We start from the raw sequence: 18097 nt of genomic DNA on the forward strand, positions 1-18097 counted from the left end.
CCTCCATTGGGCCACCCAAACCATTAATCTTCAATGGGGGGTGTATGGTTTGCACTTTGGGGAACGCACTACATCAGAATGCAACTCAGGGTCAACCGGTCGATTTAATATGATTTTGGTCAACCCTGGTTCCTCATTCGATGTCTCAGGTAGAGTCCATTGGTTAGATTTTAAATCCAGAGAAAGGCACACTCACTTCCCTAGTTCGTGCAAAATCACTGGCGCCAAAATTGAAACGTTGGACACCAAGTCCGTTTCATTAACAGTTTCCACATGATGACTTGTTTCACCATTCCTATGTGTCAGCCTTTGAATTCCAACTGAGTTACTGGGAGTCTTGTCAAGAAAGTCATTTAATGTTTGCTGGACAATGTTAGGGCTGTTAATTACAGTATCTCCCTCAACATCAGTGCATACAAACTTTGGCACACGGGGTCACCACATCAGCATCCTTGGAACTCTTCCGCTGCAGGCGGGGCATCAGTTAGTATCACATGAGGTACTACACATGAATCTGGTGCCAATACCACTGCTTCACATACATCAACTTCTTCCTGACAGTGGTTAATTTGACTTCTTAGTAGGGCCACCATCACATGTTTAGATTTGTAATTAGACAACATTTTAAAACACCTTCTATTCCGTAAACCAACAAACAGAAAAACTGGGGAGGCTCAAGAGTTCTGTAAGTCTTGCCAGCGTCCGATGTTTTAAAGGTTTTTAAATGCTCCTTATTTGCAAATGCCCATGCAGGCTGGAATCAGTCTAGCACTCCGTGTGCAACGCAATCAGTGCACAGGATCCAATGAAACTTCTTCCTCACTATGCTCAAGTTCGAAATGTTTACAGTCACCGAAATTGTAACAATAACAGGATCCACAATGATCAATCTAATAGGTATATCTAGCGGATATATGCACTGGCGGCTTCATCCGCAGTGAAGAGAGCAGTGACACAGTTCAAGAGATTCAGAAATCTCGGTATTCACAACCCGGCAGAATACTGAGCTACTAACTGCTTACCTTCAGTATACTGAAACTGAAGGTCTCACTGCCGCTGCCCTGGCACCACAAACTAGGCACAAGGCACGTGCTCTCACTTTCGCCTCTGTCTCGGTGCCCGGAACACGGAACACACTGCAGCACACCACTGCGCTCCACGCTCGAAAAAGCCCTTATGAAAACTAAAGCGCTCCTCCTTGACAACAACTGTAAACAGACTCTACAGTTCAGCTAATGGTAATAGGAAGCCACAATGCCACGGAACAAACTGCAGCACGCGTACACACGTGAAATTGTGAGAGATTGTCATGTTGCTGGAGGGAATAACAGGTTTTAAAAGCCTTCCTGAAGGCAAGGTAGTTCTCATTGCGGTGGACGCTGGTCGGCAGAGAGTTCCAGAAGGTGGCAGCATGGACAGAGAAGGAAGATTCTCCAACTCAGAGTGTGGTGCCAGATCTAAGGTTTCTGATGGGTTGGTACCATGTAAGTTTGTGTTGGAGGAATTCAGGGTCTGTCTTGTGGAGGGCACAAGATGATGGGGACAGGAAGGCCCCCTGTCGGACACCTTTGGAGATGTCGGAGAAGAAGGAAGGGAGGAGCATGACTTGTGAGCCATTGAAGAGGAAGAGAGAGATCCATTTTAGGGGGTGGAATCACTGATGCCTAGAAAGTTGATTATGTCGATAGTGTCAAAGGAGCTGAAATGTCAAGGAGGTTAGGTGCAGCACAGGCTTCTGAGTCTGCCGTTCTTTTCATGTCATCCCAGATGGAGACGAGGGAAGGTCCTGTTCCTCTGAGGTGTCTGAAACCAGACTGGACAGGGTCGAGTGGGGAGTTGGATTCTCTGTAATGGCAGAGCTGGGTGTATGCCATGCGGTCTGAGAGTTTGGCTATGAAGAGAGGGGCAGGAGCCTCCAGGGGATCCAGAGGGGTGGCTTCGGGGTAGTAGTTACAGGAATTCAGTGTGGGACACAGCAGTGAAAGAAGAGAGGATTGGGTGTGCGGGAAGAGGAGGGGAGGAGTCAGGAGAAAGATGAGATGAGGGGGATGAATGCTGCTAATTTGGTGTTGATGGAGCAGTGTCTTTCGATAGCGATGTTGTAAAAGTGGTCTGACAGGGTATTTCAGAGTGTTTGGAAGTGGAGGGTGGGGGAGAGAGGAACAGCTTGGAGTCTTGAATTCTGCAATGATCCTGTGGAGTTCCGTGCTAGTGTTACAGGAGTTAGCTATTCGGTTTCCACAGAAGAATCTTTTGGCTTTTCCAAGTTCCATCCTCTGGCCATGATCTGTCTAGCATACGTGGCTCTGCTTTTGGGTATGGGGTTGGCCCGCCATGTGCGCTCTAGGCAGTGCTTATGGGTTTTCAGGTATTTGATTGAGGGAGTGAATCACTTGGGATTAGGGCCTGTTCTCGGGGAAGAAGATCTTGTCGGGGTTAGAGGGATGACGGCACTAGAGAGCCTAAGGTCAAAAAGATTGATAGAGGGGAATCTATGTGAAAAAAATCAACGTGAAATACACTGTGGCGGAATTGCACAAGGTTCGCATTGATAAAAATGTCAACTCGCATTTTTTAAATTGGAGTATGTTATATTAAATGGATTGCTTTCATTCATTAAAATAAATAATTCTTTGAAAGTAAATACGAGTATACGCATGTACACTTACTTTAGAGATAGCATTCTTTGGGGGTCATTGGGCGGTAAGGGATACCGGGCACCGGCAAGGAGACCGGTGCCATTAATCCCTTACCGCCCTATTCCAAGGTCCCTTGGCGAGCACCGTAAGGAACGTGTGGTCTGACCACACGTCCCTTACGGGTCCCGCTAAGGGACCAGGGCACTAATAACAGGCTTGCAAGTCACAAGCCCATTATTAGCGGCCTCCCCATTCCCATTGAGCCCTATGGGGGCTCAAATGGGAATAGGGAATGGCATGTTCAATGGGGATTTACCGATCCTGCCAGGGTCGGACTACACCGGTAGGTCCCCATTGAACTACACCGGTGCCGGGCCCGTTATTGGTGGCAGTCATGGCGCAAGTAGCGCCATGACTACCACCAATCTCGGAATGAGGCCCTTTGTGTTGCTTTCGTTTTGCCAAATCTCACAACCCATCGCGCAAGATCAGAACATCAGGAAGTAATTATAAAGTGATTTCCTTTTCTCAGACTTCCGAATCTACTCCTGCAATACTTCGCGCATCCAGCATTTTTTATTTTTTTATTTATGTGGAATTGGCCTGCGAGGCATAACTAGGTTGTTTCTTTCCTCCGCAAACCCGAACCAAAGCAAAGAAATGTGGGCGACACCCCCGCAACCCCTGTTGCAGCATGCTACCATGACAGAAAGCGAGTAGAATGAAAGCCGCATGGAAGGATTTGACATTTTCAGTAATACATAATTTTCGTATCATCATAATTCAAAATAATTATCAATTCAAACTTTTATATTCAATATTTTCGGGTATTTTGGATAGAGGGTGGTTCTTGGAGAGTGAGGATTGGGATGGAGCAAAGGAGGGAATCGGTCAGGTCAGGATTTATCATTACCTTGTTCCAAATAGGTACAGGGGAGGAAAGGATGGGGCTGGTGAGACGGGTGGAGGTCATGAGAGAGAAGAATTGATCAGTCCAGATTAGTGTACGGGAGGCTGGGTAGAGTTTAAGTCGGCCGAGCTGATTAAAGGGTTGAGGGCGTGTGTCCTGCATTGTGAGTGGGGTTTGATATCTCCTGGGTCATGTTGAGGGCTTGCATGTTATCAATGAGTGGACGGGTCATGGGGTCAGACGGGACATCGAAGCAGATGTTGAAATCCCCCAACATGGTGAGGGAGGGGTGTGGTATGATGATGGCTGAAAGGGAGCCACTGAGTGAGTCTATTGTAGCCAGGAGATCTGTAAAGGAGTAGGAAACGTTGGGTGAAGGATGGTGTGTGTTGGGATTTCACTAGCAATGATTCACAGTCAGTGTTGCAGGGTTGTTTCTCAGAGTGTAGCATTATGAGGTGTTTGTAGAGAATGGCTAATCCTCCAGCTCTGCTGGATCTATTGTGGATCTTTTGTGCATGTTCAGGGAGTAGTCGGGGCGTGGGAGGGTGAGCCTCGTGTGCGATGGGTTTGAAGCGTTTGGAGAACCGGATTTCTGTGATAAAGAGGATGTCTGTGTTTTCAATGGCGATGACGTGGAAAATTATATGTTTGTTTTAGGTGACAGAACTGGCATTGATGACGATGTAAGAGAGCAAGTAGTGTGCGTGAGGATGGGTAGGTTTTGGTGAGTGGGGTGGGATGGGTGTAGAGAGGGGGAAGGGAGTGGGTGCAGGGAATTTGAACATCTATGCTGAACCCCAAAGTGGGGTGGGGTGGGAAGAGGTGTGCGAGGTGTTGGAGGAAAGGGGGTTGATGGAAGGGGAAAGGGATGCAGGGGGAGTTCTAGGGCTGATGGGAAAGAGTGCTCATGAAGGACGAGTTCCTAGGGGTATAGGGGAGGGGTTGAGTGGAGGAGGTTTGTCTGAGATAAGGCGGAGGAGTGCACAGGGATATTTTGGAGGGAGAAGGAGAGAACGATGAGCTGGGGAGGAAAAGTGGGGGACGTGGGGGGAGGTGGGAGAAGGGGAGAGATGGGGATTGCGGGGGTGGAGAGGGTTGAGGTGGGGCAGGTTTGGGAGAGTTTGCAGGGTAGGCAAAGAGAGAGTGGATTGGGTTGGGAGCAGGAGGGGAGGACAAGATGTTATATTAGGGGGCGGGAGCAGTTGGAGCAGAGGTGAGTATAGAAGAGGCTTTGTCCTGCGGTCGATGTGGCCTCTGTGTTTACGGAGGTGTCCGGGAGCCAATGGTGTGTGTGTGGGTGTAGGAGGAACTGTCAAAGGTGGTGTGATGTCCAAGGCGGCTCGAGCTGTGCTTAGGGATGGAAAATATGAGAGAGGAGGGGCTGGGTAGGTTGGGGCGGATAGAGGTGAGGGGTGTGGGTATTGGAGGGCCTGGGGTTTTAGGAGAGGAGAAGAGGTGGGGTGTGATGGAAGGGAGAGGGGAGAGGAGTGGAGGGAGGTAGGGGTCTGGTTTCCGGACGCTTTGAAACAGACTGTACTTGCTGTATAAGCACCTAACAAGCGAACAGTAAATAAATAAATAAATAAATAAATAAATAAATAAATAAAGCCACCTTGTTGCTCTACTCTGGGAGCTACTAGGCTTGGTGGGAGGATGCTGCCTGGGCACTTCAAATGGAAGAGGAGCTGCCAAGTGGCTCGAGTTCTGTAAGTTTGATTAGGCCTGAAGAGGGGACACGAGATAAGCGGGTGCAATGTGCAGACAGGGGGGAAGTAGAAGAGTTCAGAGGTGGAGGAGTGGTGGCATACGTAGGTGTTGTGTTGTAGCTACCCGAATATCACAGTGATTCAGGCCAGGTCTAATACTCAAATACAGCTGGAATTAATACAAATAATATGTTCCCGTATTCAAAACATGTGCAGTACCTAAAATGCAGCCAGATTCTACACAAGTGCTGTACCTAAAATGCAGCAGGGTTCAAAAACATGTGCAGTATCTAAATTGCAGCCAGATTCATAACAAGTGCAGTACCTAAAATGCAGCAGGGTTCACAAAGTGCAGTTACTAAATTGCAGCCAGATTCAAAACAAGTGAAGTACTTAAAGTGCAGCAGGGTTTAAAAACATGTGCAGTACCTAAAACGCATCCAGATTCAAAACAACTAAAAATGCCTATAATGTGGGATTTACCCAGATTCCACAGTGGCTAAACTGTAAGATTCGCCTGTGTGAAACAGTCGCTATGTTGTGGGTGTCGCCTATATTCCAGTTAGGCTGTGTTCCCGCAGTTCATCCAGCTTTGGCAGTGGCTATACTTTGGTGAGTGTACGTTCAAGCGCAGTGGAGTTTGGCTCAGCAGACAACCAGGGAGCACAGCAAGGTACAAAGCAATGGCAATTCCAGCATACAGCCGGGCCTAACACTATGGTAGGCTCGTGTGGTAGTGGCATAGAAGTGGCAGGGTTTTCTGGAGCACCTTAATGGCTGTGGTCCCCACGCTTACCAATAATACTATGCATGGTTAGTACTTACCCTTCTGTGCAGTGAAATGAATAAGGGATTAGATGGGGGACACGGCAGATGCACAAGATTCAGATAATGGAAAATACGTTTTCTTTTTAATTCGTACCTCCATTCTTTGAGTGGTGGAACACTGACAATTTTAACAGATATTTCACATTCTAATCATGCAGCATTTATGCCATGCAGTATTGCCACAAGACACTGCCTGGGGTAAATACATCATGATTTATGATGTGATGCATGGTAAACACAGGCAGCATTTTAAACATCGGCAAATTTAATGAGGGCCACAGAGTGACTGTTAGGCGAGGGGAGTATAATTCTGCAAGCCAGTGCGGTGGCAGGACAGCCATCACCTGGTACATTGTTAAAGGAGTGTGTCTCCGGTCAGGGACTCTAGGCAACATAGCTGCCTAGGAATAACAACGCAAATCCCCTGAATGGGCAATGGCGGTTCCCACACTGTGGGGTCATGTAGGACCAGGGTTTTAAGTAGGCCGGAGCGGAGCCCTGCCAGTCTTCAAAAGAGGTGGGAGCGTCTGATTAGAAAAAATGGAGAGTGCCGACCTCACAGGCAACCCTTTAACCACATGATCAAGGTGCGTTAAAGGGCTGCCTAAGGGGTTTGGTACCTCTCACAAGTCAACAAAAGGAAAGGCAACACTCATTTGGATGCACCCTCTCCTTTTCAGGAGCCAGTGATTAAGAAACAAAAGGAGAGAGTACATCAGTGGTGCAATAACCACTGGGCAGATTCGGTTTTAGCGCCCCCCAGCATTTTGGATTACTTTGTCTTGGCCTGGCTGACCTACAGAGCTATGGCAGGACAGGACACTGACGATAAAAGGGCCGGCAATTACTAATGTAAAGCATTTAATTGTTAGCAACTGCATTAATTTTTTGGCAATTGAAATCGGGTGTTAGTACTAACACGCCATAGGAGTGATTGCAAGGATAGGGGGGACAGGAGACAGGTCTGGTTTCAGACGTTAAGGGTAGAGTTAACTGCTCGAAACATTGAAGCTGAACCAGAATGGTCTCATTTGAATGTGTAAAGAGGTTAGACATTGCTCCCAGGGTTGCCCTTAGACAGTCTCTGAAGTTAACCCTGCTCCTAAGATTTGCAGTTACCCCCTCAACCCCCACCTAAAATGTTAGTCTAGTTGCACTGCTGCGCCACGTCGCTGCCCCTCCTGCTTGGCTCACAGCCTCACACTATCCCACCCTCTCTCTCTTTACCCTCCCCTCACCCCCACACACACACGGAGGCCAAGCCCCCTTGTTAGCACCCCCTCAAACTCTCACCCCACTTAAAGCACTATATGACAGTGGTGTGTATCCTTTAGTCAAATTCAGGAAAGAAGCTTTCTCGTGTTATGAGCAAACACTGTGGACCAACATCCTAACAGACATGAATGATTCAATTGCTCCAGCACGGGTCACTGCTAACACGAAGTCCTTAGCAAGCAGCCAACCACACAACAGCCAACGAGGTGACCACATCTCGTCTCGCGAGGAGACCTGTCTCATTTCTATAGCCTCTCGTGTGCACCCTGGGCAGTGCTGCATTGCTTCCCATCTAGGCGTGTGCCTCCTACGTGCCTCACACACATAGAATACAGATCCAGAATCGGGCCAGTGATTCGCACTGCCTGGCTGCTGCAGCGGATGACGCGGTAAACACTCGCCTCCTGCTGGCAGCAAAGCCGCAGACAGGGAAGCGGAAGTTTGAGCATGTGCTCACTGGAGGAAGCTTCGGGAAGGTGTCAAGAATACCATTTAGAGAATGCCAGAAGGTGCTAATTGAAAGGCCAACTAACTCTCAATATGTTTACGATTAAAATCCTTCTCAGGAAATTAAATGTGCATCCCTTGCCAAATTGGCAACAGACCTAGAAAGAGTTTGTCTAATGATTAGAACAGTTTTCTATTTTAGGCATAAAGTTCCATGTCGCAGAAAAGAGCATTCCTATCGAACAATGTGGTCACAATTATAATGAAAGGAGGAAAAGCAAAGAGAGTCCTTACCAGATGTATCGCTGGGTACATCCTCGTAGCCACCAGCCTCTGAGAGTGCCTTTGTGTTGGGACTTAGAGGGCGACCGCCTGGGGTGTTGATTACGGATAAGAATGCGAGGCTGTGTAAGGAAAGTGTGCTAAGAGCACAACGCGCGAGATCATGATATATTAGTTAATTTACTGTGTGGTGGGCTAGGTTAGAGTCATCTGGGGCCTCTAGCTACCTGGATTTTGGGGACCACCCTCTATTTCCCCCCATTTAACCTGACAGTTGTACTTTGACAGTAAGGTAGGGTGACCAGATTTCCAAAACGAAAAACCAGGACGACCAACAACATAAAAGGGGGACTACCCCATCGCAGCCCACCAATTACCGGTTCCAAGTGATAATATCGCCGCAAAAATATCATCATACAAAAATTTCGCCATATTTTTGCAGCAATATTAACCCATGGAACCTGCGGGGGACACCCCCGCAACCCCTATATATTTTAAAAGGGAGCAAGGGACACCCCCACAACCCCCCCATCCATTTACCCCATAAATTATCCCCACCAAAAATATCGCCTATGGCCGTTCCCAACGACCATATGTACGGCGATATTTTTGGTGGGGATAATATTACCTGATACCCAATTACCGCCCCTCCCCCAACATGCCCCCACAACCACCACCCAATCATATTTCCACCACTTCTCCTTTCTATAAACTGTATATGATCTCATTTGTACAGTTTTCTCTGTGAATTTTGGCATGTTAATTCAAAACAGGCGTTTGCTCTAATTGATATAACATGGCTTGCTGTACACTCATTTCCAAGCCAGTCTCTGTGGCATAGTCAGTAAGTGTTGTGATTTGTACCTGAAAGTTTGGGGGTTCCAGTCAATCCTCCAACTTCAATATTCTGAAAGTGTTGTGAAAATAAATTACAATTTTAATTGCCGTAGCCACCTGTCCAGGGAAAACCGGGACGTCTGGTCACCCTACAGTAAGGTCTTCTGATGGCAAGTAATAATTCACCAAACAGGAAGAGTAAAAGAAGATCTTAAAAGCAACATTGGATATCTCTCTCTCCAACTTACAAAGACGAAATGTCACACCATACAACTGAGATTTCCCATCATGCACTCTTTTTTTCATCACAGAGTAGCTGATTGATACCAAGACTCTTCTACATGCCTGTTAGGGAGTTTTACGAAGTAGCTGTCTGTGACAGAACTTGTAAAAGCCCACCTTAGGTGACAGGGCTACACCTCTTAGTTTAGTCTTGTACCACCAACGGTTTGGTAGCAATGGCTGAGCAGCCAGGCGCAGTGTAAAGAGGGAGAAGGGCTGTAGTGAGGAACACAGTACTTAGAGCATACACGTAGCTCAAGGAAACACTGCCACACTAGAAGTTATATAACAATAGTGATTTATTTTATATACACTAAGGTTGTAAAAGTAAGGTAAGTACTATTCATGCATTATTATCACAGTAGAATAAAAGGTAGCACACTTTAAATCACAGTAGAATAAAAGGTCTCACACTGCAAATCAAAATGTAAAGCAACAGAAAGTGAGAGAAAATATTGATACCTGGTAACAAACATTAGATCAACTCTTGCAACTTCAATTAACGCCTGCTTAACCAAGCTTTAAAAGTCCATCCCTATACTAGGCGACTCTCACCAAGTCAAGGAGAGCACTGAAACTCCAGTAACCAAGGGCTGAGGAGGAAAGAGCAGGTAAGTAACAGACAGAGCAGAGTCTATGAAGGTTTCTTCAGGTTCTGCGGGTAACAGTTTATCAATTTAGGGCCCAATGGGTGGTTCACCCCAATTGGATTTAGGGTGCCCTGGATGGGGGTGCAAGTAACAGCTTAACTGAAGCCCTCCAAGAACCACACTGTGAGACCAAGGTAAGTACATAGGCTCGAGACAGTACCTTTTCAGTGAAGAACTTGGTGCAGGAGGTTGGTCCCCAGGATTAGGCAACATTTATCCCTGCTATAAATTATTTCTGGGCCTGGATGGCTGAAGAATTAACTTTGGAGGGAACAGATGGATGCACTCGAACAACGGGACACTCAGCAGTGGATCTTCACAGCATTGGTGCATTGGAGCGTTTCACAGGGTTTGGTTCAGCGACGGTTGTTGTCCAGTAGACATCTCTTTGGTTCTCGGTCCATGACTCAGCCGAGGGGGTGCCTAAGAGTGGTAAGTGGCACTACAGGCCCAGAAGAATGCCTGCAAGGTTCCAACCAAAACCGTGCTTTGCAGGACCTTGCACTGCCAAATGACACGGGTCCCATGGTATTGGGACTTTGCAGCCCAGGAAGGTTGCAGCTCTTTGCGGGATAGTGCAAAATGCAGGTGGTCTTGAGACTGGTAAGGCCCATTAGTCCATGGGAGGAAGTCGCCTTCAAGTGATCTTACCTTTTGCTCAGAATTCCGGGTCTTCAGTGGTCACTCAGTGGCTCTGGCAGTAGCTTGGAAGTTGCTGGGACGTCCTTCTTTGAATTCCTCTTCAGATCTTCAGTCCAGTGGTTGACTCTGAGGTTCAGCTCCAGGACTTTCCACCTTTTATGCAAGAAAACTGTCTGAGCCCACCAATCACCAGACAAGCTTCTCATGCAAATCTGGGGGGTGGCTGTCCAAGGGGACAGTCAGCCTTCCAGTTCAAATTGGTTCCAGGAAGGCACACTGCAGGACAAAGACCAGGGGAGTTTTGGGTACCTCCTCCACTTCCTGTCCTTTCAGGCACTCAGAGAGCCTTGGCAGGCCTTTCCAGGGAGGCCTGCAAAGACAAAACACCAATCAAGACCTCCCCATCCCAGGCAGGTAGAAGAAACCTCAAGTAAGAACAAGTCATTATGAACAGCGCTTAAAAAAGTACAGCCACCATTTCGGGCAAATAGTGACCCTAGTGTCCCTTGTCGCAGCTGCAAAATCAGCCTGCCACAAAAGTCCACCAACAGTCATGCAAAAAGGTATACAGTCACTAGCCTGTCAGATGAACTTGTAACAGTAACCAAAAGTTACTGGAACAGTGAGAACGGGGGACTATGTTTCCCCTCAGCACTCCACATAAGGTTGGGAGTGTTGATATCACAAAATAACATACAGAGGGACACAAAGGGTTCCCCCTGCCCTGGTAACAGGTGTTTACACAGGTAAAGTAAAAAGGAAAGTTCAAGGAGCTTCCAGCAACACTGCACAGAAAGTGCTGTGTGCTGCAATAATACATTTTAGATGCAAGAAAACATGAAGGAAAGCATACCTTCATTAATAAGTATCCAAAGGATGTAAAAAGGTTAGAGTAAAAGAATGAGTGAGAGTGGAAGAAGGTTCCCACTCACTCAGGAGAATTTGTCCAAACATCCAAAAGTCCAGCAACAATGCTGGGGAACTCACAAAGTGGGAGGAATGACTCTCAAAAAGGAAATTCTACCTAACACTGATGCAAAAACTCTGACAGAGTGATAAAGCTCTCTCTAGCCGGTCCTCAATAGAAATCCAGTAAAAAGACCTTCATTCAGCTCTAGTGAGGTGGATACCTTCATAGGGCGAACAAGGAATCAGCAGATGTTTAACCAGTTGTTGATAGCAAACCTGCATCAAGAGGAGTCAACAGGAGGAGGCGTCCCTATTCAGCAACGCGCCTAGTGAAGGGACAGCCACAGCAATGTGTCTGTGGAAGAAGTCATAAAGGTGGGCACATGAATGGTGAGCTAAACTGCATTATATGCCCCAATAACTTTGTTCGGTGGATATCATGAACATGATGAAGCCCACATGGGACTGGTTCTGATGCTCTGTTTTGGTATGACTTATGCCTCCAATTAGTTTACATCTGGGGTGGGGCCAAACTTTATTTGAATATGGTCTTTTCCGTTCTGAAATGGCATGGAAGACTGGAATAAAGATTGTCTGGTGGGTTACCTAGAGCAATGCCAGGAATTATGATTAATTCACAACCTGCCATCCATCAACCTTCAGTTTTGCAAATATTGGGTAGGAACTGGAAGATTCACAATTTGCAAGTCAAGTTCAAGGAGAAAACTGAAAGAAATTACTTTTTGCCAAATTAATTTCACCAGCCCTAGTCATAACCACTGCTACAATCTCCTCTTTCTGAATTGCTATAAGAAGACACATGTTTAGAAGAACAGAACTTGCAACGTCCGGCGTGTCTCACATTCCTAAGCAGTTCTGCTTAAATAAAACGCAATGCTTGCTTTGCACTTAACATTTCACATTTCATCACATAACACATACATTTGATTTTAAACTAAGACGGGAGTTATGCTCTTAAATGAATAGTACCTGTGTGATCGGCTTGTTCCTTGGAAAATCATTGCTTCTGCAGAAAAAGAAGAGTAGTGTAAGCCACATGAAAAACATATATATACCATAGATACTTTAAATATGAACAAGCCACATCAACAGCCTAGGGGAGAGATGCCAGCCAATCAGGAGGCTAGAATGCTGACTTGAACTGCCAGTAGAAGCCTGCATTTAGTTCCTGCCTCCCGTGACACTCCCCTCAGACTCCCTTTTCATGCCTCACACTGCAGCCCCCATGCTCTAAGGAATTGCGCTGCCCCAACCCATAGAATTCATCTCCCCCTGCTTCCTTGGCATCCCTCAGCCCGACCTCATTCCCTTATTTATTTATTTTGAATTCTTATTAATTGCTACTCACCCAAGGGCCTCAGAACTCTTTTATATGAGAAACAATAACACCACAAAACAGAAACAAACACAACATAGGGCAAGTAAGCGAGCCAATCAATCTCTTTGTTGAATAAAAAGGCCTTGAGGTACGTTTGGAACTTCACAAGGCCATGAAGATTGCACAAGTCATGCAGAAGTTCATTCCAGACCTTTGGATCCCAAGCATCAAATCCTGTTGCACCACATTTTATTAATTTGGAACGTGGTTGAAAAAGGATGATACCCTTGTTAGATCGTACGGTTCTCAAGAGAGTTTTAACGAGAATCCGGGCATCTTGGTCTGTCGTGCCTCTCTATCTCGCAGGACATCATGGAAATAAAAAAGAACAATAGGCCTCATTACGCATGTGGTGGCAATTTTGTGGCCAAACTGGATAACCATTACCACCACTGAGTCCATGATATTCCATGGGGATTTTTGGCGGATTTACTGCTGGTGGAATTACTGCATGGTAAATCCGCAGATTTTTGTCAGCAAGAAAGAATGCAGCAATGTGATGGTAAAGTGGCAGTAATAAAATTACTGTCACTTTACCATTGCTTTTACCTGCACCGCCGTACTTGTCATGAGGCCCAATGTCCCTTGCTATTTCCCTTGCTATTTCCCACCTGCCATTTTTGCAGATTTGTTATAGGAAATCGGCATGCATGAATAGTTCAAAGTCAGTTTCCCATTAAAAATAAATATATTAGCATTTCTTTCGAAGTCCCGGGGTGCATACAGCAGCAATGTCTTCATACTCTGGTGGGTTTACTGGACAAGTCACAGTGAGTATAAGGACAATCATATAGCTTTCACTGCCGCGTCGGCGAGCGGGCATGCTGGTAACCATACTCCATTTGTTCGGGCCTCGTGAGGGCTGGGGACCGTTAGCAGCCATGTTCACCCGCTGATGTGGGGTGAAAACAATTTGCACCCACAGGTTTATCCAGGGTGCAAATGGTTTCTTTTTTTTCTCGATGATTGGCTGTGCTTATTGTGTGAAGCCAAAAAAAAAAGATGGCTGCCCGTTTGCATTTCTAGAACCATAACTAAACGCAATAATTAGGAAATACTTCTGCCAGATACACACAATCAGAAATATTCTGCCTTTCCTCTCCTTCATGCACAAAACACTGGTCATCATCTCCCTCATCATGTTCAGGACAGACTCAGCCTACAGCTTATACCTTACAATGCCGAACTATTTTTTTTTTTAAATTAAAATGTATTTATTTAGTTGAATTAACAGCTTTTCAAATATTTTTCCTCAGTCATCATTCTCATATTACAAAATCACAAATTATACACTGTTACAATATGAATACATAAAACCTAACATAGAATCAATAAAAACAAAACGATAAAACTAAGATGCAAATTAAGATTCCAAAGCTTCTCAACAGTCATGGACTCTTACAATCATAATTTTCCCAGGGATTTGAATTGAACTATTTGTACACTTAACAATTAAACATCCAGAGACAACCGCCGGAATTATCATTCTTCGCAAACAGGTAGAATCATTTGTAGATATTGGACTATGGCTATTTGTACTGCTGGCCGTGGGTTTGAAAATAAAAATTGCCATATTTCATCACTACCCAAATGGCTTTGGATGCAAACTGCCATCTTAAAGCACTTCTCGCGTGCCACTATTAATGCGGTACACTCCACTACTAAATGCTGTAAGGTTTCCTTTTGCTTCACATTCAAACAATACCGACAATAGTTTGTTCCGGTGAGACATTTTCCTTTTACACAAAACATCCTGCGTGTTCCATAGGTTTAGTCTAAACCTCAAATATTTTGCACGTATGTTAGGGGAAGGGCATTTCACCGGGTATTCCGCCATAACTCCATACCTCTTAGTACCAAACAAAAAAATACTGAAATCTTTATCTCCCGTACAAGTTGTTGCGTTATTGGCCCAAACTAATTGATACATTTTCATTTTTGCCCGATCAGTATTGGTCATGAGCAACTCAATTGTAACATCCGCATCTGCTAAGCTGTTCAATGCATGATTACGCCAAACAACTGGAAACTTATTTTTGGGCGTGAGCAAATAGTGTGCTATTACTTCTAAAATGCAGGTTTTTTTTAGTCCCATCAGACATTTACGAATTAGAGCACACTGTTTCCAGGTCACCTGCGAGTATAGAGACAAGAGACCAAGTTCATGGCTTATCATAGCTATTGGAGTGCTACTTGGCAATTGCAATATTTGTTTCCAATAATTGGACTCAAGTAAATCCCCAAATTCGCGCTTTTTCGGTACGGTGCCTTCTGCACCATATAAGATGATGGGAATAACCTTCATTTTATAAAACACAACAGTTTGTTTCAAAGAGAATTTCCTAAATTATTTAGTTAATATTTTCGTTTGAGACATTAAATTCTGAAGTTTATTTTTCAGTTTCAATGCATCCAGCTGCAGAGATTTTGATTGCTGAATTATTACACCAAAGTATTCATTTTGGGGAACAATAAGTAATTTACAATCTTGTAAATGCCATACGTGCTTGCATTTTCTAAGGCTGCAAATGTTACTACAGACAACGATTTGTGTTTTCGTTGTATTGATTTCTAAGTTATTCAATTGCACATATGAACCTAGTCGCTGCAACATGCGTTGGAGGCCCTCAGGAGTTAGAGAAAGGAGTATCAAATCATCTGCATATAAAAGATAAGGGATTTTTTGGTCTCCTAGTCCAGGGGGGTCGCCATTGCAGTCTGTGAATACAGCTCCCATATCTAATATGAAAAAGTTAAACAAGAACGAAGCTAATGCACAACCCTGCTTCAAGCCTCTCTGTGTGGTAATTATAGGGGATAATTTGCCATCCAGGGTGACTCGCACTCGCATGGTGGTGTTTGTGTGAAACAGCATCATCAGAGAGATTAGAGAGTTGGGGCATTCATGATGTTTTAGCTTGCCATATAGCAGGACCCTATCAATCGAGTCAAAAGCGGCTCTGAAGTCAATGAAGCCCAGATATAGCGTCTGACCCCTAACTGCATGTTGTGATTGAATCATCGTTAGGGTCAGTATGTTTGGTATGGTGCCCAGGCCTTTTACAAATCCCGATTGTAAGGGGTCAATTAATTGTTTAGCTGTAACCTATGTTTGTAACTCTCTAAGGATTAATCGGCAAAAAGATTTTACCCGGTACATCTAAAAGTGAGATGGGCTGGTAACTAGCTGGAGAATGCAGATCTCCTTTTTTATTAATGGGTACCGTGATGGCTTGGGTCCATGTCCTGGGTAAAGTCTGGGTCAAATTTACTGCTGAAAAGATTTTATACAGTATAGATGACCAAATATCAGGATTCTCTTTCAGGGTGTGATTAGATAGGCCATCCGGCCCGACTGCTTTAGAGTTGCTAGATGTTGTAATGAGATATAAAATGTCGGATTGGTCAAATGCTAAATGGAAGTCAATAGGAATCTTTAATTGCTCAAGGGTCATACTGCTCTTAACAGGCGCATACAATTGCATGAAATGTGTTACCCATGAATGCGTGTTCACCGAGGTTGACTGCATTACTATTTGGGGACCTGCTATTGAATGATTTATTACGGCCCACATTTTCGAGATATTTTTACTAACCAAGATTTTTAACATATTAGCACCATCATGTTGATACATGCCTGCTCTGTACCCCTCGATTCAGTTTCTATAATTGGCTTTTATCAGTTTTGATGACTCCATTCTGATAGCGGGAAGACAATGTGCAATCTGTCTCAGCTCAGAGCGATACTGTGATTTTCTTACTCCAACCATATTATCATAACTATGCAGATGGCATAATTGTGGCTTTGTGCTTGTTTTTCTTTGTTGCAGTGCCTGAATTACATCACAATATACTATACCCATATTTTCTAAATTGATGTCATTACTTGACCCTCCATGAGTTAGTAATCGGTTTAAATGTACCAAATTATCCTCCGACCATCAGAGGCGATTCCCACCAGCATTCACCACCATACCACCTTGTTCAGGTTTAATTTGGGCAACTTCAATAGCCACCCATGCCCCCCATTCAGCAGTGAGGAAATTGTGATCGCTCATTTCAGTCTTGACCACACAAAAAATCTTCATGGGCAACCACAATGCAGAATTCACATAGATGTAATCTATTATTGATGTGCTGTCACCGTTACGCAATGTCACGGTTGGCGGAATGTCTGAGGCGAAGGCACCATTAAGCATAAATAGACCTCTTGAGTCAACCAAAGAGTTCCATCTCAAACATCTCTCTTTGTTTCGGTGTTCCATTTTAGCCATGCCATACAATTTAGATTTAAATCCCCCGCTAACACAAGGAACTTGACATTTTGATCTGCTGATATCATGTCCAACAAAGTATTTAAGTCTCTGAAACACACATCATCCGATAATGCTATTGGATTCCAGTACATTTTTAGGATTGCATATTCTTCATTAAGGCACACCAGTTTAACCAACAACATGTACTTGTTTGGTGCAACCCAGAATTTAGATGATAGACCCTTCCCCAATTTCACCGCTGTCAGCAGGTCCGAAGTCGGTCTACCTAATAGGGATTTGGAAGCAGGATTTAGGTGGATTTCGTGACTGTCCCACATTGGAGGGAGGGAGAGCCATGTCTCTTGAAAGAGGACTATGTCACATTTGCTTATGTCGCTATGATCGTTGTTGAGTAGGTGTTTAAATCCCCAGCTTAGAAGGGACAGTTGACTCAAGCCTCCCTCCACCTCTAGTTAATCCTGATTATTTTGATACTGGCATGTGCAATGCATGTTACTTTGTTGGAGCTTTTTGGCAAACATGGCTCCAAGGGGGATTCGTTTTGGAAGGCCCCCTGGCTTGGTGTTCAGATCTTGGTCAGGTCTCATTCCTGATTCTAGAGACAGCATGGAGGTACCAAACTATTTACTGAGGAAACTGCAACGAATACAGAACGCAGCTGCCAGACTTCTACTCAAACTCCCACGAAGGGACAACATCACACCAGCACTAAAAATGCTCCATTGGCTCCCAGTCAAAAAGCAAATCACCTTCAAAACAATGTGCAAAACACACAGAGCAATACACAGCCTAGGAGCCGAATTGACACAAAAGCAATTCACCATCCCCTGGCCAACAAGAACATTCAGATCCATCGACAAAATCCACTCAGATCCTAAACCTTACTCGAGGAAAAAACATGGTGGTTCAGCATTCTCTTGCTTAGCTGTAAAACTTCAAACTCCCTCCCGAGTAAAACACAAACTATGAAGGACCATCTAAAATTCAGAAAACGTCTAAAATCCTCGCTCT

The 18097-nt window shown here is 44.9% G+C and overlaps 1 protein-coding gene across 1 annotated transcript in view; it reads right to left on the bottom strand.

The window, feature by feature from the left end:
• Positions 1-18097, bottom strand: part of ADGRG4 (adhesion G protein-coupled receptor G4) — a 1571349-nt gene that overhangs the window by 927116 nt on the left and 626136 nt on the right. The window contains exon 7 of the mRNA XM_069612803.1: positions 12401-12437. Coding sequence (XP_069468904.1) covers positions 12401-12437 — 37 coding nt within the window. The remainder of the gene's footprint in view (positions 1-12400; positions 12438-18097) is intronic.

This window comes from Ambystoma mexicanum, chromosome 5p (genome assembly GCF_040938575.1).
Source record: "Ambystoma mexicanum isolate Mex_15411 chromosome 5p, UKY_AmexF1_1, whole genome shotgun sequence".
NCBI classification, from domain to species: domain Eukaryota; kingdom Metazoa; phylum Chordata; class Amphibia; order Caudata; family Ambystomatidae; genus Ambystoma; species Ambystoma mexicanum.